Here is a 27,129-nt window from a genome sequence, read left to right as displayed (position 1 = left end):
GGTTATAAGCCTGTTCATTTGATTAGTTGACTTCTGCTAGAGCATATAAATTGATTATTCCTCCCTCATGGATTGCTGAGCATGCTAACTAGCTCTGGCGGACATCAAAACCATTGCGTGGGTGGAAAACATGCCTTGATAACATTTGGAAAAATAAACTCCCTTTGAAACAGAGTCTTCTTGTGGAGATGCCTGGTTGGGGTGCTTCTTGTCGGTATACTACTGGCCAAGAGACACATTGGCTCATCACACTATTATAGGTGCTATCATGCACGAGAAACAGTGCCCCATTTGTTTTGGCAGTGTCCGTTTTCTCGTGTTCTTCTTGATAGGCTTTCAGGATACTTGAAGGTTGGCATCATTTCTCCAAGCAATTTGGGCTTTTCGGTGGAAACCACAATGAATTATCAGACTACTCGCAGTTTCTTGGGTGGACAAGATTCTGGGCACTATGGACTCTCTGGCATGATAGAAATCGGAGAGACTCCAATCTGCAAGAGGAGAATCACTGATCCAAAAACCAATTGATAGTAGCTCCTGCTGCCAAACAAAAGGCCTCCAAGGCTGTCCGGAATGCACATAAACAAGCATGTGAAGCCTCAAGGAACAACGCCGTATCATCTGCTAACTCAGAGTCCAAAAACTCTTCCTCCGTGCATAAAGGCCACAACACCAGGGATGAAAAAAGGCATACAACAATCATGGCTATAAGCTGGAATAGAATAGAATCACCCCAATATGTAAGGTGATCTCAACCACCAAGGAGCATCATGGTGCCATGAAAGACCTGCAAGACTAGAGGAAAAGAAAATGCCATGGTCCCACTCACGCATAAATACAACAAGAGGACCCCTGAATACGAGCCCAAGTAGCCATGAGAGTATGGATGATATCACCCCATATAGTGCTACTGCACTGAGACTCAAAAATCTGGACACCCTTAGTAGCCTCCGTGCATCTAGCTCTCCAGATCTGCCATGTTGTAATACTAGCAACAATTTCCCAACTTATGTCAATCCTCTGTCTAGGGGGTGTATAATGAGAGTGAGGGACAACCTGCAACAAACCATGCTGGGCAAAACCCCTACGAATGAAAATAGTAGTGTCTGTATCATTGCCCTCATAGTAAAGCTGCGGACCAGACTGGGAAAGCCAAGCAATTGCCCCCCAAGTAACATGCATGGCGCGGCCACTCAATTTTCCCATAAGTTGGGCTATAAAATACTCCGCCGGGGAGGTGGGGGGCATTCGGACCTCTATGGGGTGTCAGATCTAGACAACTCTCTTTTACTTTTTTGTGGAAATTAGGTGGCATGTGTTTAAGGTTGTGGCCAAAATAAGTGTTTAATTGCATTAATGGTCAAGTGTTTTGTGAAACCCCTCCTGCTGCCCCAACTCGGAGTTATAGATTACCCTAATTAGAGATGTCCTTGACTGTATCTCATGGAGCTTCGCCGATATAGAGACAACTTGTTGCATGCATCACAGAGACATGGACTGTCCCTTCAGACCTCTACCTCCCAAGACCTCTATCACGAGCTTCTTTACGCCCATGTCAAGAGAGCAGTCTTCGAGTAGGGAGACCACAGAGGGGGCCTCATCCACCAGACAGGTCAGGCAGCACCTTCCAATAGCAGCCCAGCTGCCCACACTCAGGTTCCCTGGAGTAGCAGCACTTTCACACGAGAGGTGGATATTGAGGAGCTCTACATAGTTGTTGAAGAAGTTGGGTCTCCACTCTCCAGGATGCCACCACCCCATGAGCCTCATAGCCAATACTTACTTGTATGCAGCTGGCCGGTAAAAATCATTTCTAACCAAGTCTAACATTTGGTTGACTTGTTGATGTCCATCACATGGACCATCATGACATTCTGAATGTGTTTTTTCCTCGTGTCTTGAACATCAAGGACGGAAACTCTATCTTCCTAGAACAACAAACCACCTTTAAAGGAACACTGATCCTTCTCATGCCCTTCTAAAAACGAGCTATCCAACCTAAATGGGGGTTCCCCAACTTGGACCTTAAGCCAAATACTGATCATTGGTACATGCCTTGTAGGAAATGATAAAGACAAGATTGAATGTTAGTGAACTCATCAGATTCATACAGCTAATCTGACTCGATGCGTGCATTTTGAAGTTATAAGTCTTGCATCAATTCCAACTAACATGCCTTGCAACCCCTATGGTCAGACACAACAGATTCATCCTGCTCCTCTAGAACAGATTTACAACCTCAACCTTCCAATCCTTGTGTTTTTCCAGCGCCATGGTGAAGATGAAACTCTGCACCAAGGATTTCTAGCACTTCACACCAAGATGTTCTTGTGTATGACAAAAGGAGGATCACTGTTGTGCTATATTTTCACAGCTCTTTTAGGTTTGCTGTCAAGGGTCAACTCTCTCTCAACAATGCATTTTCAACTCTGCATTGGATTGGAATGAAGGATTTCATGCATGCTGCTTGGAAAGGTCCCATAAGTTTTACTTAAGGCATCCTAGTGTATGCTTTGCATGCTGCTTTATTTGTTGGCCATTTTAGTAATCTTACTTAATGTAAGAATTCTTCAAGAATTGTTTCAAGGAATGACTCTTTTTCCTAATTGGAATCCAAAGTATTAGATGGATGCTGACGTACTAAATGGCTGCTGATGAGAACATGACTGACAGGTCTATGTAAGACACGGACCCACAAGGTGAAATCCATTTGATGAGCACTTAAAATGATATTTTACGGGGGAGCACTTAAAATGATATTTTACGGGGGGTTTTGAAATCCATGCCAGAGCAAGAACAGGATGGTTATACAATTTGGACTGAAAAAAAAAACTACTATACTAGTATGGCTTTAGAAAATTCACATCAAGAGTTACAGCGTGCTTTAAAATTAAAAAAAGATCCAGAATTGAGGATGTTTAGTAGTGGAGTTTTTTTTCCGAGAAGATGTTTAGTAGTGGAGTTTTGTTTGATAAATGTTTTGTTTTCAACCAAGAAATATGGATTGGCTACTTACAACTAAAAATCTCTTTCAGGCATGGAATGCGTTTTTGATGTTTTGGACAAGATCAGCGGTGATTGGAGGAGCCCCATTGGTTTTCACCTTATTCTCTCTCCCTTTTTGGTTTGTTGGAGTAAGGTAGGTTTTTGAGTGTGGTGATTCATGGATTGTGTGATAGTGTATTACTCTTTGCCAAATATGGTAATGATGCATGCATGCTTTCTCTTCTACTTGATAGTTCCACAACCACCATTATCTTCAAGCCTTTGTTTCTGAGAAAAGGTCCTCCATTAGGCATAATAGATGGAACATCCATGAACAAAGCAGCTTTCCAATGGAGCGATATGTACATCCCTCTAGCAAGGTAAAGCTGAAAATTAAGAGGGGGACTCCCTCTTCACCTGGCCACTCTCAAAGGGAATCTACATCGGGGAGAGAAAAAAAGTCAAACTGGAGGCTTGTAATTCCATGACGGGTGGTCAGAGCCCATAGTGGAATGGGCAATGGTTCCTCGTGTGGAGAAATGCTTCGTGTCTCTGCTGCATCCTATTGGAGGTTCCAATGGGGTGCTCCTCCAATAAGGTGATTGTGGTGATTCATGGATTGTGTGTGATAGTGTATTACTCTTCGCCCAATATGGTAATGATGCATGCATGCTTTCTCTTCTACTTGATAGTTCCACAACCACCATTATCTTCAAGCCTTTTTTTCTAAGAAAAGGTCCTCCATTAGTCATAAATGATGGAACATCCACAAACAAAGCAGCTCTCCAGTGGAACGATATGTACATCCCTCTAGTGAGGTAAAGCAGAAAAGTAAGAGGGGGACTCCCTCTTCACGTGGCCCTTCTCAAAGGGAGTCTACATCAGGGAGGGAGAAAAAGTCAAACTGGCTAATAATTGTCGGAAGCTCAACGCGGCTCCATGGTAGCGATCATCAGTATAACCTACACATCATGCTTACATCACACATAACAACATGCCTATCCTCATGCACAAACTCAAGTCTATAAACTAGTTAAGTGAAATAACCATACGGCCTAGAATAACGTCGGCCCGAGTGAGGTGCATAACCGAAAAATCTACCCAAGTCTCGAATCCCTGCAACGCTGAGGACACATCGTATCAGGTTTGGTCATAACCATATAATAATATTCGCTTTTGGTCTCATATAGCAATAATCACTTTTCTCTCTCTCTCTCTCTCTCTCTTCTTGTTCTTCTTGTTCTTTCCTTTTCTCCCTCTTCTTTTTCTTCTTCTTCTCCCTGATTTCCTCTTCTTCGTCTTCTTCTTCTTCTTCTCCTTCTCTCTCCTCTTTTTTCTTCTTCTTTTGCAGCTCACCACACGCTGCCACACACTATCATTTTATCCCATATGGCGTCTTTAAGGCCTGGCGAAGAAATTATATAGGGCAAAACATAGTCTTGATTGTATTTGTCTCTTCTAGAGACACCGTGTGTGTGCTGATGGCTCCTTTGGTCACACTATGGACTGTCTTTCGAGTCCATTGTTGTGTTGTGCCGGCACTTGTAGCCGTTTGGTCGGTGCCCAGTTTGCACTGACACTGCTACACATCGGTTTTGCCGACTGTAGGGGTTGCTGCGACTACGTGCACCGTGCAGTGTGCCGAGTGTTGTACTCTAACGCGCATTGTGTCTACCTGTCCAAGCCTGTTCGCAATGGATCTTGGGCTTCGTGCCACCAAATTGATGCTTGCACAGTTGCTCTGTGCACCTTAACACACAAGACCCCTGGTCCTGGTCCATTTGAGTGTCCCAAACACACTTTTTGATGAACAGAGCATAACCAGGCTCTGATACCACTATGACGGGAATCTGCGATCCTCAGGAAGCGTACAAAACAAAAAATACAGGCATGAGAGAGAAACACCAGATTGGGTACAACTTCCCCCCCAAACGTGTGCCAAAAGCATCCCCTCTTGAGTATTTATTTATTTATTTATTTATTTATTATTATTTTTTTTCCCGGGAGAGAGATCCTACTAATAGTTAACATTACAACTCGCTCAACGTCCCAGCCACGCTGGTGTCGTGAGCTACAAGATCATCTACGCGGCCCTCTGAAGAGGGCGACGAGCACACTCGACCACAGAGAGCGCCTCTGATCAATCCATCCCCCCCCTATCCTAGGTAGCTGAATGACCTTCGGAAGGGAGGAGATGTCAGACACCAAAACTCTGACCGAAGGTAGCCCAGCTGCTCTGGCCACCATTGAAGCTGCTGTGGGGCCAGTCTCTAGTACCGAACCCACCAATGCTCCTAGCCTAGAGAGGAGCGGAAGATACTCCCGGCGGAGTCCAGGGAAGCAAACTGTAACATGGAAAAGGCGCTCTCCCTACTCGGGCGCTGTTGGGTCAAAGCCATGCTGCCAAGGTCTGAAGAAAGCCCGAGCACCCTTGATGTCAAGGGGACTCATGGCTAGAACCTTGGCCACACTTTGGGCGGTCTCGAACTTGATCTGGTAATGTCCACGGCCCAGTAGCTGAACGTCCAGGATCTTGCCCACATCTGCAAGAAGGCGGGCTTGGAGAAGATCCCGGATCTCCCCTTTGTTGGGGCGAGTGCCGACTATACGGCAGATGGTGGATGAGCCTGGAGGCGTTCCACCTCTGCGGTGAGGCTCGCTTCCTCTTCTGGCGAAAGAGAAAGCCTGATGGGGGTGTCCTCAGGGGCGGGCGAGGGGGCTGCGGGGGAGTCCCTCTGAGGCGGGGTGGGAGGAGCCTCCATCAGAGTCTGAAGCTGTGTCGAAGGCGGAGCGAATGCGGAGAGCCTGCTGGAACCGAGCTGCACACAAAGAACGGAGGGGGAAGGCGGAAGGCAAAAAGTGAAGAAAACCCTAGGGAGAACGAAAAATCAGAAAAGGAAAAGAGGTGGGGGGAAGGCGGCGAGGACAAAAACCCTAGGGGGAGGCGGCTGCAGCGCGAAGAAGGGGGGGCGGGGGGAAGAAGAGGCAACGGCGGCTGAGGGGGGGGCGGGGCGCTGAAGACAGACAGGGGGGCAAAGAAGAGGAGCTGGAGCAGGGGGCGGCTGGGCAGCAGCGCTGGGGCGCGCAGAACAGCCGGGCGGGGGAGGGGGGGGCAAACGCGATGGCAGGCGGGGGAGGGGGGAGCAGCGCGAAGGCGGAAAAAACAGGGGGGGGGTCATGAAGTCAGCGCGAGCAAGGGGGGCGAGCGACAGCTTCAGCGAGCGAAGGGGTACTTTTAATGCTTGGGTGATGAAGTGTTTTGTGTGCGAGTGTTTGTTTTCAATAGTATCACCTTTATTTTTCATTTTCTGGTTTTTTTATCCAGACATTGTATCAGATCCACCATGATGTAACTTTTTGGTCTCATAGGTCATTATGGCCTTTTGAAGACGTTAATATAACATTTCATTTCATTTCATTTCATTCCTCAAGGCTCAAGAGTCAAGCCATCTTCAACCATGGCATCCTCCTCACGTGCCGGGGCTTCCCATAGAAGGACAACGGGAAGGACATGGTGGGAGGAGGTTAACTACACCCCATCCTTTCATGGAGGCGGTCCTCGGCCATGGGTATGCAAGCTTTGCCCGTACCGGAGAACGGGTGGCTGAAACCGATCCCGTCAAGTGGGAAGGACTCCGTTGGACACCCACACGCTTAATAGCACAACTCTAAAACCACAAATTTTAAATGGACAACTTAATACAACTTGAAATTTAAATGAAATGAAATGGAAAGATGGACACCAGCACTGGGGCCGGAACGGGCCGACCCCCCCCTCAATATATGATATATTTATTGGGAGTATTTAATGAATACAATGCTCCATGGGTTCCAAGAACCAAATGATGTCCATGTACATATGAAAACAGTACCAAACAAATAGGCTCGAAGTCGAATTTCGATGTAGAAGCTCGAAGCGGAACGACCATTAGTGTGGTCCAATCTCTACGGTCCTGTGCTTTCACTAGACTCCGCGGAGAGCGCCTCACTAGTGTTCCGAGACCACGCACAAGCAGGCGCTCTCGTACTAACGCCTGGCTCTCCTGATCTCAGCACCTTTGGACCGAGGTTCTCCAATAAAGCTTGGACAACCCGGCACCGAACGGGTGTTGGCCATATAGGGAGTCTGGAATCCCTTACCAGATTTAAACACAAAATACTCTACTTAAATCTGAAATTCACTTACTTGTGGATAGCTGATAGAGAACCAATACCCGTGGTATGATGAAGCCACCCAGGAGATGCGAAGTCCCCTTGTAGATTGCCAGTGGAGAAGATGTGCCACCTCTTTCAAAGTAGAAAACAGAGTGGTAGCCTTAGAAGATATAACACCTTGATGAAGACACAATCACCTCGTGGAGAACCATCAAGACAAATACCACCGCAAAAGTCCACAGCCGCCTGCTGTGAGAGGAGGAGTACCCACTTGCAAGGGAAGAGAGAGACCTGGCTGTTGTGTGGAGGAGCAGCCTGCTATGAAGAGAGTGTGTACATATACACAGTTGTCTGCAAGAGAAAAGGGCAGCCACCTATGAGGATGGTGGGCAGCCCTGCAGGTAAAACAGGCGCAACTTGTAGAGGGTGGGCAGCCTGCAGGTAACTCCAACGCAGAGGATAGGGCAGTGCAGTTTTCTGGAGGTGACAGCCGCCTGCAAAAGGGGTACAGAGCAGACTTCACGACTCACTGGCAGGCGTCCCCGCTAAGTAAGTAACACGTCAAGCAGGCAAACACAAAAATACATGTCATGCGAAAACAGTTTCAAACATACAAAATATGTGTGCATGTGCAAATAGTAACATGGACATATCTCCCGTTCATGGAACAAGTACAAAATATCTGTCGGCACAAAACTGGCACGACATAAAAACATAGAAAAACCTGGTCTTCCTATGGAGTGACAGTCCCATAGGTAAGACACAGTTCCAGGCACGAGTTTCCCTATGGTGTGACAGTCCCATAGGCAAAACACGGCACGAATACTGGCTCTTCCATGGCGTGACAATCCCATGGGTCGAACACAGTCCAGGTCATACACGGGTGGCACTAGTCTGGCTCCCGTCCATACGACACCATCCTGCTAACACACGGGTGGCACCAGTCTGGCTCCCGTCCATGTCAGCAAAGTACTGGCCTCTTCACACGAGACACCGGCCTGGCCTCAAGTGAACGAGACGCAAAAACTGGAGATGGACCAAATGGTCGGCCAATTGGTGACATCCCCCCGGGCTTCTAAAGAGTTGACCTCAACTGAAAAGCCTCAAGATATGCCTGCAACAATTGCGGATAATCTGCAAAATAATCCTCATTTACCCATTTGGCATCAATAGGCAAATAATTCTTAAACTTCACAAGATATCTCCTGGAAAGCTTTCCGGCAAGAAGCTTTCGTTCCTTGTGAAAAACAATCTGTTCTGGCTGGAGGATCTCCTCAAGCTCTTCGATCTCTGGCGGATCTTCTGTGACAGGCTCATTAGGATCTGGCCCCACATATTTCCGAAATAGACTCACATGAAAAGCATTGTGAATCTTCCAATGACTAGGTAAAGCAAGCCTGTAGGACACTTCATTGATCTTCTGAATCACCTTGAAGGGTCCATAATAGCGAGGAGAAAGCTTAGGATATGATCCTTCTCGTCCTGGCCTCTTCCGTTGCCTAGCCTTCTCAAATTTCAGCAATACCCAATCACCTTCTTTGACTTCCATGTCCCTTCTATGCTTGTCAGCAGCCATTTTATGCTTATCCTGAGATCTTGCAATGGCTGTCCGCACCTGACCAAAGGCAACATCCAAGTCACGAACATATTCATCAGCTGCAAAAATCTCATCCTTTGTACGAAGGATGGGTGGCAAGACCACTCTGCCATAAATAATCTCAAACGGAGCCTTTCCTGTGGAAGCATGGATCGTATTGTTGTAGGCAAACTCAACAAGTGGAAGATACTTCTCCCATGCAGTCTTTTGATCTGCCACATAACATTTCAATAAATCCAACACAGCTGAATTTGCAGCTTCACTTTGGCCATCCGTTTGGGGATGATAAGCTGATGAAAACTCAAGTTTAGTACCCATATTATCAAACAAAGCCCTCCAAAATAGACTTGTAGTTCTGGGATCTCTATCCCCAACAATGGATTTAGGCATACCATGATGCTTGAAAATATTAGCAAGAAAAAGCTTTACCATATGATCAGCTTTGATGGTTTTCTTGACGGGCAAGAAATGAGCTTGCTTGCTAAACCTGTCCACAATAGTCCAAATAGCATCATTCCCATGCTGGGATCTAGGCAAATCCATAATAAAATCCATCGTGATACTTTCCCAAGGTTGTGAGGGAATAGGCAATGGCTGAAGCAAACCTGGAGGCTTTTGCCTGTCAAATTTCACCTTTTGGCAAGTAATACATGCACGCACATAAGCCTCAATGTCTTTACGCATGCTCGGCCAAAAGAAATACCTCTGAATCATGCGTGTAGTAGGCATAATACCTCTATGACCAGCATAAGGTGGAGCATGGCATTCGTCCATAACCTTTGGACGCAAATCCTTTACCACACATAGGCAATTATCCTTCATGAGATAACCCTCGTTGATAACATAAGAGGCATGTGAATGACCAGCCATCAAATCAGTCCATATATGGCAAAAATCAGCATCCAAATGATACAAATCTCTCATAGCAGATAAATCTCCATGAGAGGCCACTGAGACTGCAGCAACATAAGGCCTCCTAGATAGTGCATCGGCCACCACATTTTTCTTTCCTGGAGTATGCACAATCTGAAAATAAAACATGGAAAGAAAGTTTGCCATTCTCATCTGCTTCTCTGAAAGCTTGGTTTGAGATAGAAAGTATCTCAAGCTTTGATGATCTGTCTTGACTACAAATTCAGCCCCAAGAAGGTAATGTTTCCAAATCTTTAAGGCGTGAATTACAGCCAAGAGCTCTTTCTCATAGATATCCATATGAAGCTCAGCATCATGCAAACGACGGCTCTCGTATGCAACTGCATGCCCTTCTTGATTTAGGACAGCTCCTATGCAATCACCACAAGCATCACATTCAACCACGAATGACTTGTGCAAGTCAGGAACAATCAATACTGGACCACATATGATCGCATGCTTGAGCTACAAGAAAGCATCCTGTTCCTTTGAAGTCCATTTGAAAGCAGTTTTCTTCTTCGTGAGATCATGTAGAGGAGTAGCAATCATAGCAAAATGCCTTATGAAACGCCTGTAGTACGAACATAATCCCAGAAAACTACATACTTGATGTACGTTTTGCAATTCGGGCCAATTGCGAATGGTCTCTATCTTTGCAGGATCCATTGTAACTCCATCCTTGGATACAATATGTCCCAGATAATGAATCTCTGAAAGGAAAAACTCACTTTTCTTGGCATTGACGAAAAGTTTATGCTTCCGCAACTCTTCGAACACTGTGACCAAATGAGTTCTGTGTTCCTGCTCATTCTTGGAGAAAACCAAGATATCATCAAAGAAGACTCCTGTAAACTTGCGATGGGGTCGGAATATCCTATCCATCATACGATTAAAAGTAGCAGGAGCATTGGTTAGACCAAAAGGCATTACCAAGAATTCATATAATCCGAAGGTCGTCCTGAATGCAGTCTTATGGACATCTTGTGGCACCACGCGTATCTGGTGATAACCACTCTTCAAATCAAGTCTGTTAAAGCAAGCTGAGCCATCAAGCTTATCCAAGATATCATCAATACGTGGAATCGGGAATCTGTTCTTGATGGTAAGCTTGTTCAAAGCTCTATAGTCCACACACATACGGAATGATCCGTCCTTCTTTTGAACAAGAAGCACAGGAGAGCAGTAAGGTGAGGAATTGGGCTGAACCAAACCTTTCTCTAAAAGCTCGTTTACCTGCTTCATGATTTCTTCTTGTTGTGCAGCACTCACTCGGTATGCGGGTTTGTTAGGTGGAGAACTACCTGGCACAAGATCTATGCGGTGATCTTCGGGCCTTTGGGAAGGTAATTCACCTGGCAATGAGTCAGCAAAACAGTCGTTGAATGCATTAAGAAAATTCAGCCTATCATTAGACATAGCATCCACATTTTGATGATTTGGCACAAGACTATCACGCACAAAAACCAAGTATGCTGAAAGACTCTTTTTCATTGCTTTATTAATTTGGATGTGTGATACAAGTGGGATGGAATCCCCTTCTTTGCCAGCATCAATAAAATGCATGCGGCCTTTATGCATAAAAGAAATCATATTAGACTTGTAGTCTTTGCAGGGCTCAAGCCTATGGTGCCACGGCTTGCCCAACAATACATCACATCCATTCAGTGGAGCAACTAGGAAATGCTCATTATCAAGGTAGCCCTGGATATGGATACGCAACTTCCCTATCAAAGGGGTAACCTGCACCTCTTTACCAATAAATGCAGCTTCGGCTTCAATCTGAGGTCCCATGTTTTCGACCTCAATACCCAATGCAGCTGCCATTTGCATAGAGATGAAATTGTCAGTTGCACAGTCAGCAAACATGAAGAGTGCGGGCTGATCCTTGATTTGCCCCCAAGCCTTGCAAACCATACGCTCTTTTGCATCATGACCTGTATTTCCTTGCACATCAGGAACTGCATGTACATTAGCTTTGGTGTGCTTGTCCTCGTGCTTTGATTTGCGATCTGGGCATTGTCGGAACATGTGGTCTTTGCTACCACAAGAAAAGCATTTTCCATCCTTGGCATATTGCTCCCTTTGCTCCGGGGTTAAGCCGAATGTGTTCTTCCTTGGGCCCTGTTCTTTAGATGTGTTATTTTCAGCTTTACCACCCTTGTAAGGCTCCTGGAAGTTCTTTTTAGGTGGCTGTCCACCCTTTTGCTGATTTGGGACAGCCTTGTCTTTTCCCTTGGAACCTCCTTGATCCTGCTTAATCTTGAGCACCAATTGCTCTGTAGCAAGAGCAGAAGCTGTGAGCTGTTGCAACGTATGTTTCGGGTGCAATTCAATTCCCGATCGATATGCTGGTTGAAGTCCAGAACGAAACTTCCTCTTTCTTTCATTCTCAGTGATTTGCATGAAGGGAGTCACTTCCAGCAACACTTTCCAGAATTTGTTAACATACTGTTGCACGCTTTCATTGTCTCTTTGCTCCAACCTGTCCCACTTTTGAGTGAGAGTTTGCTCCACATTTGGTGGTCTTTGAATTCCTTCCAAGTAGAAATGGGATCCTTGGTGATCTTTTCAGTGATCCACCAATGAGCAGCAGTCCCTTTCAAAAACATGCTAGCATGGCGCACCTTTGACTTTTCTGTGAAATCCTCATCGCTAAAAGCAATGTAGAACTATGCCACAAATGCTAACACCTTAGAAGCATCATGTTCACCATGAAAAGCATCAAATTTGACAGATTTGTCACCTGCTTTGAATTCCTTGAGCTTCCTGGCATGAGGCTCATGGTCTTCTCTTTTTCTTTTCCCCTTATCCAATGGGGTAGCCCTGTCTGCATGGGCTCCATGGGCCGTCATAGAAGTTTCTTGGGGCATGGTGGCATGTGCTCCACGAACTCGAAACTCAGATGCATGTGACTTACCTGCATATGGCATTGTCTCTCCATGAGACAACTCAGAAGGCAAAATTTTTCTAGAAGTAGACCTGTCACCATGAGATACATGTCTTGCATGCATGTGACTTTCATGCCCTCCATGAGCACTGGCATACATATATCTATCAGGCTTTGTGCCTTGTGGAGAGGATGCATGTCGAGAGGTGACTGTCACCTTTTCCTTTTGCATAAACGATTTCAGCCTCTGGGATGCGGAATCTCCATGCTTCAAACGAGGTGGATTTCTAAATTTCAGCTCTCCGTCATCCCCCTCTTTGATATCACCTTTGCGAAGGAGATAGGCAAGTGCCAACTCCCTTGGTTTCTTGCCCACTTCACGAGCCATTGATTCAAAAGTTACATCTACCATAGCATCAGCCTTCCTGGCTTCAATAGCACTTTGCAGATGGGGATCTTCATGCAAAAACTTTAACTCTTGCTCTTGAGCCTGAAAAGTTTTCTCATATGTTCCATTTCAGCCCTCATAGCATCAGGCTCTTGTTCAAGCATAACTGTCTTTCTTGGAGACAGTTGTATAAAACCGGTCTATGGACACATAAAGCGGTAATTCATTCACAAATAACCTGGACTTACTGAGACACACATTCACAAAATCCTCGCTCCCTCGCTCAACAACACATTGGCCCCGAAGTCCGGCGCCCCTTACGGTATTTCTTTATTGTTAAAAGGTTGGAAATTACAAAGCACAAGTGCAACAAAGCACTCTACTTGCATCAGCTGAATTTTACAAATTCTAGGAGAAATTTGCCAGCATAACTACACTAAAACTGTTCCATAACATCTCAAAATGAATCCCAACTGACAGGCTCACTTCCATAGGCATCAAGCTACCCAATGGAGTCCAAAACATCACAATTCAGCTTGCTGTAATTTTCTGCACAGACCTGTTTTCAGCTCTGTTTTCAGCCCAAAATAACCCTTGTACTATTCTGAAGGACTAAAGCAAAGTCCTACTGCATTTTGGCATCAACCCCAAAAACAGCACCTAAACAGTGCTGAAACAGCATTGTATTGAAGAGGTTATTACCCTCTTCCGTCCCTACTTTGGTGTAGGAACCAACTACACCTGTTCCTGTTCAAGGAGGCAACTAACCTTTGCATATAAGCATGAAATTCACACAACTGTACCTGATTTTTATCTGATGAGAGCATTTCCATAGTCTGCAAGAGAGAGAAAGACAGAGAGAGACTGTGGGGAGCAAACTCAACCCTCAATTCATGAGTTGTAGGGCAAGGGAGTGCACCACCATAGCTGGTTTTCCTACAACAAAACCACACGATGGCTGCAAATGAGCCTCCTTTTTCCCAAATTCCCACGCTTCCCTCTTCTCAATGAGGAAAATGCACCAAAATTTGACACTTGGCACATTTTTAAGCCTTTTCCACATGCAATCTTCGAGGCTAAAAATCTCCCAATTGGTTCACATTCTCACAACAGTCCTTTGTCAGCTTGTGGTCCCCTTGACATTCCGCACAAACTGACGCGAACACTTTTCAATTCCGACACTGCCAAAAATAGCAGTTCCCTAGATTTTAGGGATGATGTCATCTGCATTCCTTCTGGTCTCCTGACCATCTTTGACCACTATGGTCACTTCAGAATTTGCTTAGAATTCAAGATACATTCACATTTCGGTGGCGGCCACTTACTAGTGTAAACTGGCCAATACCCTCATTCAGTGGCCATGTCCTGGACACTGTCCTTCGTCTTTTAGTGCCCATGTCCTGGACACTGTCATTCATCTTTCAGTGCAGTTCTCAGGCTTAGCCAACCACTGGTCCAAAGTCCCACTGGCTGACCCATTCTGACATTGCAATGGCCCAAGCTCTTCCAAGAGATCCCGGGGGAAAGCAACAGCAACCAAAGAGAAAGAAAAGAAAAATATATATTTACTAAGAAATGTAAATAAGGAAAACAAGTGCAAAAAGTTTCACCTCCTGGTGACATACCCCTCTCTTGAAAGAAGCAAGCGACCTCGATTGCAAGTCCACATGCAAACGGATGACACAGGACGATCACAAGATTCCCCATGTGATTAGTGTCATCGCATGTATCTCCTGCCAACGGATGACACGGGGCGATGATAGGAATTCCCACTACCATTTGTGCCATCGCAGGTTCAAGCCTTTCAAATACATGTTTCCGGATGCAACACAGGGCGATAGCATATATCTTATACTGTTAGTGTCACAACATGTAAATCATTCATTTGAAGCGTAACAGATACAACTTCAAAGCACTGAAAGTTCATTCATTGATTAAGTCATTGACAACAAATGTCAAAACTATACATTGCCAAACATATAATACAAATGTACAGGTCATTCAGAATTCAGCTTCAAAAAGCATATTAAATCATTGCAGGTTCTAACAGGAAGGCTTCCTTGTAAAGTTGCATCAACTGAGGTGAATCAGCCAGTTCAACCTCATCCATCCATTTAGCATCCATTGGTGAATAATTTCTGAATTTCACCAAGTATCTTCTTGTAACTTGTCCTTTCACTTTTCTGTCTTTATGGGCCAGAATCTGCTCAGGAACCAGAATTTCATCCAATTCCTCCACTTCAGGCTGTTCCTCTGGCACTATATCTTCTGGCACATTGCCAATAAAAGGCCTCAAAAGGCTCACATGAAATGCATTATGTATCTTCCAGGTTTCTGGCAATTTCAGCCTGTATGCTACATCATTTATCTTCTGTGAGACTTGGAAAGGACCATAATATCGCATACTCAGCTTAGGAAACAGACGTTCCTTGCCCTTTCTTTTTCTCAGTCGTGCCTTTTCAAAGCGCAATAAGACCCAGTCATTCTCTTTAAACAAGAGCTCTCGACGATGCATGTCAGCAGCTCTTTTCTGCTTAGCTTGTGACTTTTCCAAGGCATATTTGACCTTCTTATACGCTTCTTGCCATCCCTCAACATACCGATCTGCTTCAAATATCTTATCCTTTGTCTGCAGAATGGAGGTACTTTCTTGCCACCTTCAACAATTTCAAAAGGCGCCTTGCCAGTAGAGGAATGCACTGTATTGTTGTAAGCATACTCTACTAATGGCAAATAATGCTCCCAAGCTGCCTTATGTTCTGACACATAACATTTCAGCAGATCCAAGACAGTAGAGTTAGCCTCTTCAGACTGCCCATCAATTTGAGGATGAAAAGAAGATGAGAATTTCAAGGTCGTGCCCATATTCTCAAACAATGCTTTCCAAAACAAGCTAGTCATCCTTGGGTCTTTGTCACTGACAATAGACTGTGGCATACCATGGTATTTAAAGATATTCTGCATGAAAATCTTAACCATGTGCTCTGGTTTAATCTTCTTTCTAACAGGAATGAAGTGTGCCTGCTTACTGAATCTACATATTATAGTCCAGATTCCATCATTCCCTGTGGTTGTTCTTGGAAGATCAAAAATGAAGTCCATGGCAATACTTTCCCATGGTCTCTCTGGAATAGGCAGTGGTTGCAATAACCCAGGTGCCTTCTGTCTATCAAACTTGACCTTCTGGCATACTAGGCAAGATCTGACATAAGCATCAAGATCACGTCTCAAAGCTGGCCAAGAAAAGAAAGTCTCAACCGCTTTCACTGTAGCATCAATGCCTCGATGTCCAGCATACGGTGGAGCATGACTTTCTAGCATTGCTTTCGGCCTTAACTGCGTAGTCACACATAGCTTTCCATGCATCATGAGAAAGCCGTCTTTCAGAACATAGTGATCATGATGTTGATTATTCATTAGCTGCTCATAGATTCTGGAAAAATCTTCATCACTGGCATACTGCTCTTTCATATCATCCAATTCTTGGTGATAAGAAATAGAAACGGCTGACACTTGTGGTTTGCGAGACAATGCATCTGCAACCACATTCTTCTTGCCTTCCACATGCACTATCTGAAAATGGAACATTGACAGAAAATTTGCCCAGCGCATGTGTTTCTCTGACAACTTTGCCTGTGTGAGAGTATCTGAGCGTCTGATGATCCGTTTGCACAACAAAATCAGCACCAAGCAAATAGTGTTTCCAACTGGTAAGTGCATGGATCACAGCTAACAGCTCTTTCTCATAAATCTGATAGTTCTTCTCAGTGTCAGAGAGTATTCTACTCTCATATGCCACGACTCGGCCATTCTTCATCAAGACAGCACCAATGCTGTTCCCACATGCATCACACTGCACAACAAATGACTTAGACAAATCTGGCAATGTCAACACAGGATCTGTAGTCATTTTCTGTTTCAGGCATCTAAATGCTGATTTCTCTTTATCTGTCCATTGCCATTTAATAGCCTTCTTTTCAAGCGCATGTAATGGTGAAGCAATCTCTGCAAAATGCCTTACAAATCTGCGGTAGTAAGAGCATAGGCCAAGAAAACTGCGAACATCATGCACAGTCTGTAAATCTGGCCATGAAACGATTGCTTCAATCTTAGCAGGATCCATTGTGACACCATCCTTTGATATAATGTGCCCAAGGAAGTGAATTTCTTCCAGAAAGAATTCACTCTTCTTGCCATTAATGAGCAATCTGTTGTGTTTCAGCTCATTAAAGACTGCTGTCAGATGGTCTCTGTGCTCCTCTTCACTCTTTGAATAGACTATTATGTCATCAAAGAATGTGCCTACAAAGCTTCTGTAAGGACAGAAAATTCTGTCCATCATTCTGTTAAATGTGGCAGGAGCATTTGTCAATCCAAAAGGCATGACTAAGAACTCATAGAGACCAAATGTAGTGCGAAATGCGGTCTTGTGCACATCCTCGGGTCTGATTCTAATCTGATGGTACCCACTCTTCAAATCTATCCTGCTAAACATCTCTGCTCCTTGCAAACGATCAAGAATATCATCTATGCGCGGAATCGGAAATCTATTCTTGATCGTGTTCTTGTTCAAGGCTCTGTAGTCAATACACATTCGCCATGAACCGTCTTTCTTCTGTACTAGTAACACAGGTGAACAAAACGGGGAACTACTGGGCTGAATTAGTCCCTTCTCTAACAGCTCATTAACCTGTGTCATAATCTCTTTCTGCTGGGCTGCACTAACCCTGTATGGTGGCCTATCGGGCGGACTAGACCCTGGAATAAGATCTATGGCATGATCCTCTGGCCTCTCAGGGGGTAACTCTCCTAGTAAAGATTCTGAAAAACAGTCTTTGAACATATCCAAGAAAGCTTTTCTACCTTCGTCTAGTGTAGACAAATTAGTTTCAACTTCATTCATTTGCTTTGCAAAAACCAAGTACGCAGAAAGATGATTTTTCATTACTGAAGTTATAGCAGAAGCAGAAATAACTGGGACAGACTCTCCTTTCAGCTTCACATCCAAAACATGAGTCTTGTCCCTATGTACAATTGTGATTTTCCTGTTGAAAGCATCCAACACTGCATGTTTCCTATGACACCATGGAATTCCCAACAGGACATCACATCCTTCCAAGGGCATGATAAGAAACTCCTCTGTGTCCACATAACTCTGTATATGCATGCGAAGTTTGCCAAGTATAGGAGTGACAGGAACTGAATGCCCAGGGCATGCCAAATCAGCCTGTCCAACTGGTCCCATCTCTTTAGCACGAATTCCCAACTTGGCTGCCAATGCCGGTGAAATAAAGTTGGCTCGAGCACCAGGGTCAAAGAAAATCAGCACTGTAGCATCTCTGATTTTACCCCATGCTCTGCACAATTCTGTAGCATTATCACATGGCTGGTCACCAACCATGTCAGGTACCAATCCTGCACTCGGCATTGTCTTCTTCTTGAGTGGCCCTTCTTTATCCTCGGCATCTTTTGCTGGCTGTTGTGGACATTTTGCAGCCATATGCCCTTTCTGTTCACAGATGAAACATTTCCCAGCTTGCATCAATGCCTTTCTCTCTTCAAATGACTTGCCATATAGTGGCCTCTTCTGTCCTTTGCCTTGACCAAGACTTTTCTGAGGTTGTGACTGCCAAGTCTTCTTCTCAAATGGCTTCTTTCTATAGAATGGTTTAGGTGGGAAATCCCTCTTCACAAGTGGTTCCTGTTTGCCCTGAGGTTCCTTATTTACTGTGCTCTTAAAACCACGTGAACCTCCCTGTAGCAATGCATTAGCCATGTTTGCATTCTCAATGAGCTGAGTCATATTAGAAACATTGGTCTTAATGCAATAATCCCTGATTTCTTTGGGCAAACCACAACAATACTTCTCTATTTGCTCTGACAATGGCACTGTCCTGTAGGAAGTTACTGGCAAGAGTGCATCCCAAAACTTCTTATTATACTCTTCCAAATTTACACAGTTGGCTGCATCAAGTTTGTGCCATGCTGTCATAACATCCACTTCAAAAGTATTTGTAAGCCAGGCAAAAGAGAACTGTTGTTTAAACTGAACCCATGTAGCAGGTGCTTGTCCTTGCATCAACAATGAAGTCCACCACTGCAATGCATTGCCTTTCAAGAAAGTAGCAGCCTTCCGCACCTTCGAAGACTCTGTAAAGTTACCCCCAGTGTATGCTGCATCAAACTGCTGAATAAAAGTCAGCGCTTTCAATTTGTCTTGCATCCCACTGAAAGTCTCAAACTTTACTGCTTGACCTCCTTCTTTGTAATCCTTTTGCACCTTTTCTGCATCAGTCCTTACTGCTCTTTGTCCACTAGGTTGAGAAAATTCAGCCACACTGATAGGTGCTGCAGGCCCCAAAACTGGACTAAAATAATTTTGAAATCCGGGCTGCACACCTATATTGGCATAAAGAGGGTTCACAGCTTCCATAGGCATCATCCCTGGTGACCCTCTTGACATCAATCCTGGCAAAACTGTGGGCGGCCTAGCCATGGCCTGGAAAACAGACCCACCACCAAAATAGCCGGGCTGGAAAGCAACGAATGGAGGAATGGTCGGCATGACCCTTTGCACATTACTTTCCTGGCCATTAAATGCATGTACCTGTGCCTGTGTAACATGCTGCACTTGATCAGCTACCACTGCTGGTGTCTGCTCTACATGCTGTGGCATCCTTGGCATTTGTTCCTGTGCCATCTCAACTGCATGCTGAGATGATTCAGCCTGGGAATCCCCTGTCCTTGACTGCAAATACCTCTTCATCCTGGGATTCTTCACCAACTGTTCAAAGGTACCAACCATGCTCAGGAGCTGCGCATGAAATAAATCCTCTTGTTCCTGTTCTTCCTCTAACAAGGCTGGCTGTACTACTGGCTCCATCCGAGCAGAGGCTGACACCTGGGCACCTGTCACCTCTATATGGTGTCTACGAGTAGAAGAGGAACTCTCTTCGGCAGGGAGCTTGCCTTTCCCTTTGTCTGTCATACTGTCAACTGAAAGTTTAAGGGAACCTGTATCCAAAGAAAGAGACCGTACTCTTTCTCACCTGTAATCAGTTGTACCTCACTATGTGTTCACCCAATCCAATCCGTGTCCGAGCTCTTGCAGGAAAGAGGACCCTGTCCCGACAACGGAACCATAAAACCGGTCTATGGACACATAAAGCGGTAATTCATTCACAAATAACCTGGACTTACTAAGACACACATTCACAAAATCCTCGCTCCCTCACTCAACAACACATTGGCCCCGAAGTCCGGCGCCCCTTACGGTATTTCTTTATTGTTAAAAGGTTGGAAATTACAAAGCACAAGTGCAACAAAGCACTCTACTTGCATCAGCTGAATTTTACAAATTCTAGGAGAAATTTGCCAGCATAACTGCACTAAAACTGTTCCATAACATCTCAGAATGAATCCCAACTGACAGGCTCACTTCCATAGGCATCAAGCTACCCAATGGAGTCCAAAACATCACAATTCAGCTTGCTGTAATTTTCTGCACAGACCTGTTTTCAGCTCTGTTTTCAGCCCAAAATAACCCTTGTACTGTTCTGAAGGACTAAAGCAAAGTCCTACTGCATTTTGGCATCAACCGGGCAACATAACAGCCCAAAAACAGCACCTTAACAGTGCTGAAACAGCATTGTATTGAAGAGGTTATTACCCTCTTCCGTCCTTGCTTTGGTGTAGGAACCAACTACACCTGTTCCTGTTCAAGGAGGCAACTAACCTTTGCATATAAGCATGAAATTCACACAACTATACCTGATTTTTATCTGATGAGAGCATTTCCATAGTCTGCAAGAGAGAGAAAGACAGAGAGAGACTGTGGGGAGCAAACTCAACCCTCAATTCATGAGTTGTAGGGCAAGGGAGTGCACCACCATAGCTGGTTTTCCTGCAACAAAACCACACGATGGCTGCAAATGAGCCTCCTTTTTCCCAAATTCCCACGCTTCCCTCTTCTCAATGAGGAAAATGCACCAAAATTTGACACTTGGCACATTTTTAAGCCTTTTCCACATGCAATCTTCCAGGCTAAAAATCTCCTGACTGGTTCACATTCTCACAACAGTCCTTTGTCAGCTTTTGGTCCCCTTGACATTCCGCACAAACTGACGCGAACACTTTTCAATTCCGACACTGCCAAAAATAGCAGTTCCCTAGATTTTAGGGATGATGTCATCTGCATTCCTTCTGGTCTCCTGACCATCTTTGACCACTATGGTCACTTCAGAATTTGCTTAGAATTCAAGATACATTCACATTTCGGTGGCGGCCACTTACTAGTGTAAACTGGCCTATACCCTCATTCAGTGGCCATGTCCTGGACACTGTCCTTCGTCTTTTAGTGCCCATGTCCTGGACACTGTCATTCATCTTTCAGTGCAGTTCTCAAGCTTAGCCAACCACTGGTCCAAAGTCCCACTGGCTGACCCATTCTGACATTGCAATGGCCCAAGCCCTTCCAAGAGATCCTGGGGGAAAGCAACAGCAACCAAAGAGAAAGAAAAGAAAAATATATATTTACTAAGAAATGTAAATAAGGAAAACAACTGCAAAAAGTTTCACCTCCTGGTGACAGTTGACCCTTTGATTCACTATCAATAACCCTTTCAAGGGGCTTGTGTCTACCTCGCAGGGCATCAGACCCACGAGAGGCACTAGATGGACCCCTCGAATTTGGCACTTCCAAAGGGTTGCCTTGGCTGTCCATTGTGTTTTAAGTTTGCTAAAAGCGAGATGTCCTGTACACAGGTTCGTTTCCCCACTAGGAAGAGGGAAACAACCGTGCTCTGATACCAATGAAACCGATCCCGTCAAGTGGGAAGGACTCCGTTGGACACCCACACGCTTAATAGCACAACTTTAAAACCACAAATTTGAAATGGACAACTTAATACAACTTGAAATTTAAATAATAATGGAAAGATGGACACCAGCACTGGGGCCGGAACGGGCCGACCCCCCCCTCAATATATGATATATTTATTGGGAGTATTTAATGAATACAATGCTCCATGGGTTCCAAGAACCAAACGATGTCCATGTACATATGAAAATAGTACCAAACAAATAGGCTCGAAGTCGAATTTCGATGTAGAAGCTCGAAGCAGAACAACCACTAGTGTGGTCCAATCTCTACGGTCCTGTGCTTTCACTGGACTCGGCGGAGAGCGCCTCACTAGTGTTCCGAGACCACGCACAAACAAGCGCTCTCGTACTAACGCCTGGCTCTCCCGATCTCAGCACCTTTGGACCGAGGTTCTCCAATAAAGCTTGGACAACCCGGCACCGAACGGGTGTTGGCCGTATAGGGAGTCGGGAATCCCTTACCAGATTTGAACACAAAATACTTTACTTAAATCTGAAATTCACTTACTTGTGGATAGCTGATAGAGAACCAATACCCGTGGTATGATGAAGCCACCCAGGAGATGCGAAGTCCCCTTGTAGATCGCCAGTGGAGAAGATGTGCCACCTCTTTCAAAGTAGAAAATAGAGTGGTAGCCTTAGAAGATATAACACCTTGATGAAGACACAATCACCTCGTGGAGAACCATCAAGACAAATACCACCGCAAAAGTCCACAGCCGCCTGCTGTGAGAGGAGGAGTACCCACTTGCGAGGAAAGAGAGAGACCTGGCTGCTGTGTGGAGGAGCAGCCTACTATGAAGAGAGAGTGTACATATACACAGTTGTCTGCAAGAGAAAAGGGCAGCCACCTATGAGGATGGTGGGGCAGCCCTTCAGGTAAAACAGGCGCAGCCTGTAGGGGGTGGGCAGCCTGCAGGTAACTCCAACGCAGAGGATAGGGCAGTGCAGTTTTCTGGAGGTGACAGCCGCCTGCAGAAGGGGCTGAGGTGCAGCTGGAGGATAGACGGCACCTGTAGTCAGCGCTGGCTGGAGGTACAACCGCCTGTAGTAGAGCAGGCACAGCCAGCAGCAGCGTAGATAATCGCTAGTGGAAAAGCATGCACAGTGTGGAGTCGCCAACAATGATGGAGAAGGAAGCTTGCGTAGAAGGGATGATCGCCGGCAGTTGGTTTCCACGAAGCGGGTGATGATGACGCTTGAAGGAGGGAGCCTTTTTTTTATAAAATTAAAGTGTAGTTTACTCTTCGCTTGCATGTGGGTGGGGAGTATGGGTAGGTGACCATGCCCACCCCCACACTCACTTAAGTGGGGCTCCCTTCCTTGGTCCCTAAGTGGGTGCCCAAAGGGGGTGCCCACATTTAAGTGAATGTGAGCACTTAACCTTATAAAACTAAAGGTTAGAAATAAAATAATAAAAACAACATGTGCGATATACTTACCACCTGTTCACATGCACCAAAACTCGTCAGAATACAGAGCAGACTTCACGACTCACTGGCAGGCGTCCCCGCTAAGTAAGTAACACGTCAAGCAGGCAAACACAAAAATACATGTCATGCGAAAACAGTTTCAAACATACAAAATATGTGTGCATGTGCAAATAGTAACATGGACATATCTCCCGTTCATGGAACAAGTACAAAATATCTGTCGGCACAAAACTGGCACGACATAAAAACATAAAAAAACCTGGTCTTCCTATGGAGTGATAGTCCCATAGGTAAGACACAGTTCCAGGCACGAGTTTCCCTATGGTGTGACAGTCCCATAGGCAAAACACGGCACGAATACTGGCTCTTCCATGGCATGACAATCCCATGGGTCGAACACAGTCCAGGTCATACACGGGTGGCACTAGTCTGGCTCCTGTCCATACGACACCATCCTGCTAACACACGGGTGGCACCAGTCGGGCTCCCCGTCCATGTCAGCAAAGTACTAGCCTCTTCACACGAGACACCGGCCTGGCCTCAAGTGAACGAGACGCAAAAACTGGAGATGGACCAAATGGTCGGCCAATTGGTGACATCCACCGACAAAGTGCGAGCCCATCTCTTGTATGAGAGTGGGCATGAGGTGAGGTTTTGCACGAATGTCACGCCCGAGAAGAGACGGGAACTTCTTGACAAGCTTAGCATCTACGAGGCGGTCGAAGCAACAAGAAGGACACCACGAGTGGCGGTGGATCCCGCGACGATGGGGAGAGCTCTGCAATGGAGTCATGTGGTGGATCGGGATCATGCACACCATCACCTTCACCATCAAGTCGGAATGTTACTCCATCCACGATGCCGGCACCCTCCATCTCCACGGCCTCTCAACCATTACGTGGCCCACGACGACAATCTACACTTGGGGGAGAATTGGAACCCCAAGTTGAAGGAGGAGGTGGATATGGCGGTGGCCCGCTTCTTCTTCCACGACCACATTGCCTTTCAAGCGGCTAGGTAAGTGCAATCGATCATTGCCAATTCATCATTCATGTTTTCATCATCCTAGTCCCCTTCTCATTAGTAAGTTACTTTCTTGAATAGGTCGGAATACTTTAAGGTCATGGTTAAGAAGATTGGGGAGTATGGTTCAACTTATACGCCCCCTTCATCCGAGAGCTTGCACACTACATTGCTCGAGAAGGAGAAGCGCATTGTAGAGCAAGCGGCCGACAACACAAAGCGGCAATGGGAGAGGAACGGAGTCTCCCTCATTGTGGATGGATGGAGTGACACCCGCAAGAGGAGTATTCATGGCATGGTTGCATATTCCCGCGGAGAGATGTACTTCATCTTATCTCATGATGCATTCGGCACTGGGAAGAGCGCGGATGTGCTTGCGGCGGAGTGGGCTACCACCATGGAGATCGTTGGCCCCGAGCATGTAGTGGGCTTTGTTGCGGATGGGGAGCCTTCCAATAGGGTGGCGGGAGCTATTCTCCAAGGTATGTATGGACATGTCACGGTGTCCTTTTGGATGGCTCATTGCCTAAACAACCTCCTCAAGGACATCGGGGCATTACCATGGATCAGCCCGCTCATTGAGGAGGCCAACACCATGGTCTCCTTTGTCCTCAACCACCAAAGACTTCGGCATGAGTTCAACAAGAAGTCCTGTCTCTCTCTCCTCAAATATTCCGACACCCGGTTTGCCTACAACTTTCTCATGTTGGGCCGGTTGAAGGATTGTAGCAGTGCTTTGAGGGGGCTTTTCCTTAGCGACGTGTCGCCATGCAAGAGTCGCGTACAAACACTGGCCAAGAGTGTAGGCTATGGGCGGATGACGCCTCTTGGTGGGAGCGTGTGAAGACCACAGATGCTATGGTGAGGCCCATAGTCCACCTATTGAGGATTGTAGACGCTATGCAACCATGCATAGGCAAGGTCTACAAGGCCATGGATCGCATGATAGAGAAGTTGAAAGACTTCGTGCCTGACGAAGACAGATACGAGGAGATCCATGCCTTGTGTCTACGAAGGTGGAATTCCTACTACTCTCCATTGCATGCAACAGCTTATGTGGTGGACCCAGAATTCCAAGGCAACAAGTAGGAGAGCGACCATGAGCGCTGGATGGAGGATCGTCTGGGATCGTCTGGGATCGTCTGGGATCGTCTTGTGCCTGATGCATTGGTTAGGCGCAAGATCAGGGACCAGCTTTCAATGTACAGGTCATTTCATGGCTCCTATGGCTGTCATGATACACAGGTTGACCGCTCCAAAGTTGGTGCTGCTCTATGGTGGGAGGACTTTGGTTCGGATGGACCGGAGCTGCAGCAACTTGCCATCCGCATACTTAGCCAGGCCGTCAGCTCCTCTTTCTTGGAGCAACTTTGGAGTACCTATAGCCACATTGCCTCTAGGAAGAGGAACCGACTCGGGGTAGAGTGTGCCAATGACCTTGTCTTCGTCAGCGCGAACTTGCGAATGCTTTGCAAGAGCGTGACCAAGAAGGCAGATTCCTTCACCGAGTGGGAGATGAGTCAACAAGAAGAGCAACAAGAGGATGAGGTGCAGGAGCAGCATGCCAATGAGGATGAGACCGAGGATGAGCTTGATGCTTCTTTGGCACAAGCTACCCATGACCATGAGGCGAGCACTTCACGTGGATGATCATTCATGGATCATGATTCATGGGCCTTACTACTTAGCTCTAGCCTCTAGCCTCTAGTCTTTAGCACTTTTTTGTCATTGACTCATTTGAGTCTGTCCATGTATTCTGCCTCCTTAAGACTTAGTCCTGACTCTTGAGTCATGACTCATTTTGTATCTACTTAATTATTAATACAATCAACCGTGAACGCCTTCATTCTTTGATTGGCGTATTTTGTTAATATGACTCAAAAGCTTACCATTTTAGTGTAAATTTGTGCTCATTTTGATGTACTTCCAAAGTAGAATAAGTGTAGAGTAGATTTTTTTTTTTTTAAGAATTTTTTGAGTGTCGTTCCCTCCCCCGTCCCCGTTCCCTACTTATGGTCGTCCCCCGTCCCGTCACCGTCCCCCGTCCCTTGTGACTATGTTCTATGCGTTCATTCAAGCCTGTTTTAAGTGTTACATTGTGTCGTGAGTGTCAAGGACTCTCGGATATACTTGTCCAGAGAAGAACCATCACTTTACTATGCCAGGAAACCAACCCTGGGCTTGACCAACCTTCCATCAACCTCACCCATTTCCTAGCATGTCAATGCTCAGCAGCACGGCTAAATCCCACATTTCTCTCTAGCATCATTGTCCCCCCAACCCCCCCCCCCCCTTCCCACCCGGGCGATTCAGTTATTGATTGTCTTCCAGACACTCTTATCACCAGCCCCCATTGAGCTTTCTACTGTAGCCTTTGCCCTACTCCACCTCCCACTCCTCTCCCCAATCCCCGTACCCTACACCTTTATGTCATATTCCATTATTATTCACTACTCCGTGAAATTGCCACAGCTCCCTTTCCTTTTGTTTCCACCCATCACAGTGAGGCCTTATACTGCCTCTGCACCTGCCACCCCTTTCCATTCCACCATCTCATCTATGAATCCATCCGCCTCCATTGCCACTGCTTTTGGGCTTCACTTGGCCTTTTCAATTTTCCTCACAAACCTTCTGCAGTGATCCCCCACTTTCCTTCCTTCTTCCACACTTCCAACCCGCGAATCTCTCCATTCTTCCCTTGCCCATCCCTAGTCTGCTGGCCTTGGGTGCAACAAGATTCCCCGCCTCCTCCCGTCGTTCACGGACCACCACCTCTTCCAACCGACCCATGATTCCCTCTACTACCCCTCCTATGATTCCTTCCCCCACCCCTCCTATCCCCTCCGCTTGCATTTCCACCACATGGGTC

General features: G+C 45.8%; 1 protein-coding gene and 1 pseudogene across 7 annotated transcripts in view; one reads left to right on the top strand and one right to left on the bottom strand.

Annotated features, from left to right (window-relative positions):
- The window catches only part of LOC147607163 (uncharacterized), a 175,801-nt gene that overhangs the window by 131,724 nt on the left and 16,948 nt on the right, over positions 1-27,129 (top strand). For 6 of the 7 annotated variants that reach the window (XM_086791550.1, XM_086791546.1, XM_086791547.1 and 3 more), the window contains one exon: positions 3,036-3,139. In XM_086791550.1, the coding sequence (XP_086647676.1) occupies positions 3,036-3,139 (104 nt within the window). The remainder of the gene's footprint in view (positions 1-3,035; positions 3,140-27,129) is intronic. The other variant, XM_086791552.1, reaches the window with a different exon arrangement.
- LOC147607164 (uncharacterized) lies at positions 17,263-18,942 on the bottom strand (annotated as a pseudogene).

The sequence above is a fragment of the Cibotium barometz genome, chromosome 56 (genome assembly GCF_041138505.1).
Source record: "Cibotium barometz isolate CiBa-2024 chromosome 56, ASM4113850v1, whole genome shotgun sequence".
NCBI lineage: Eukaryota > Viridiplantae > Streptophyta > Polypodiopsida > Cyatheales > Cibotiaceae > Cibotium > Cibotium barometz.
Note: the sequence above shows the minus strand (reverse complement) of the source record. Positions and strands in the feature narration are given on the sequence as shown.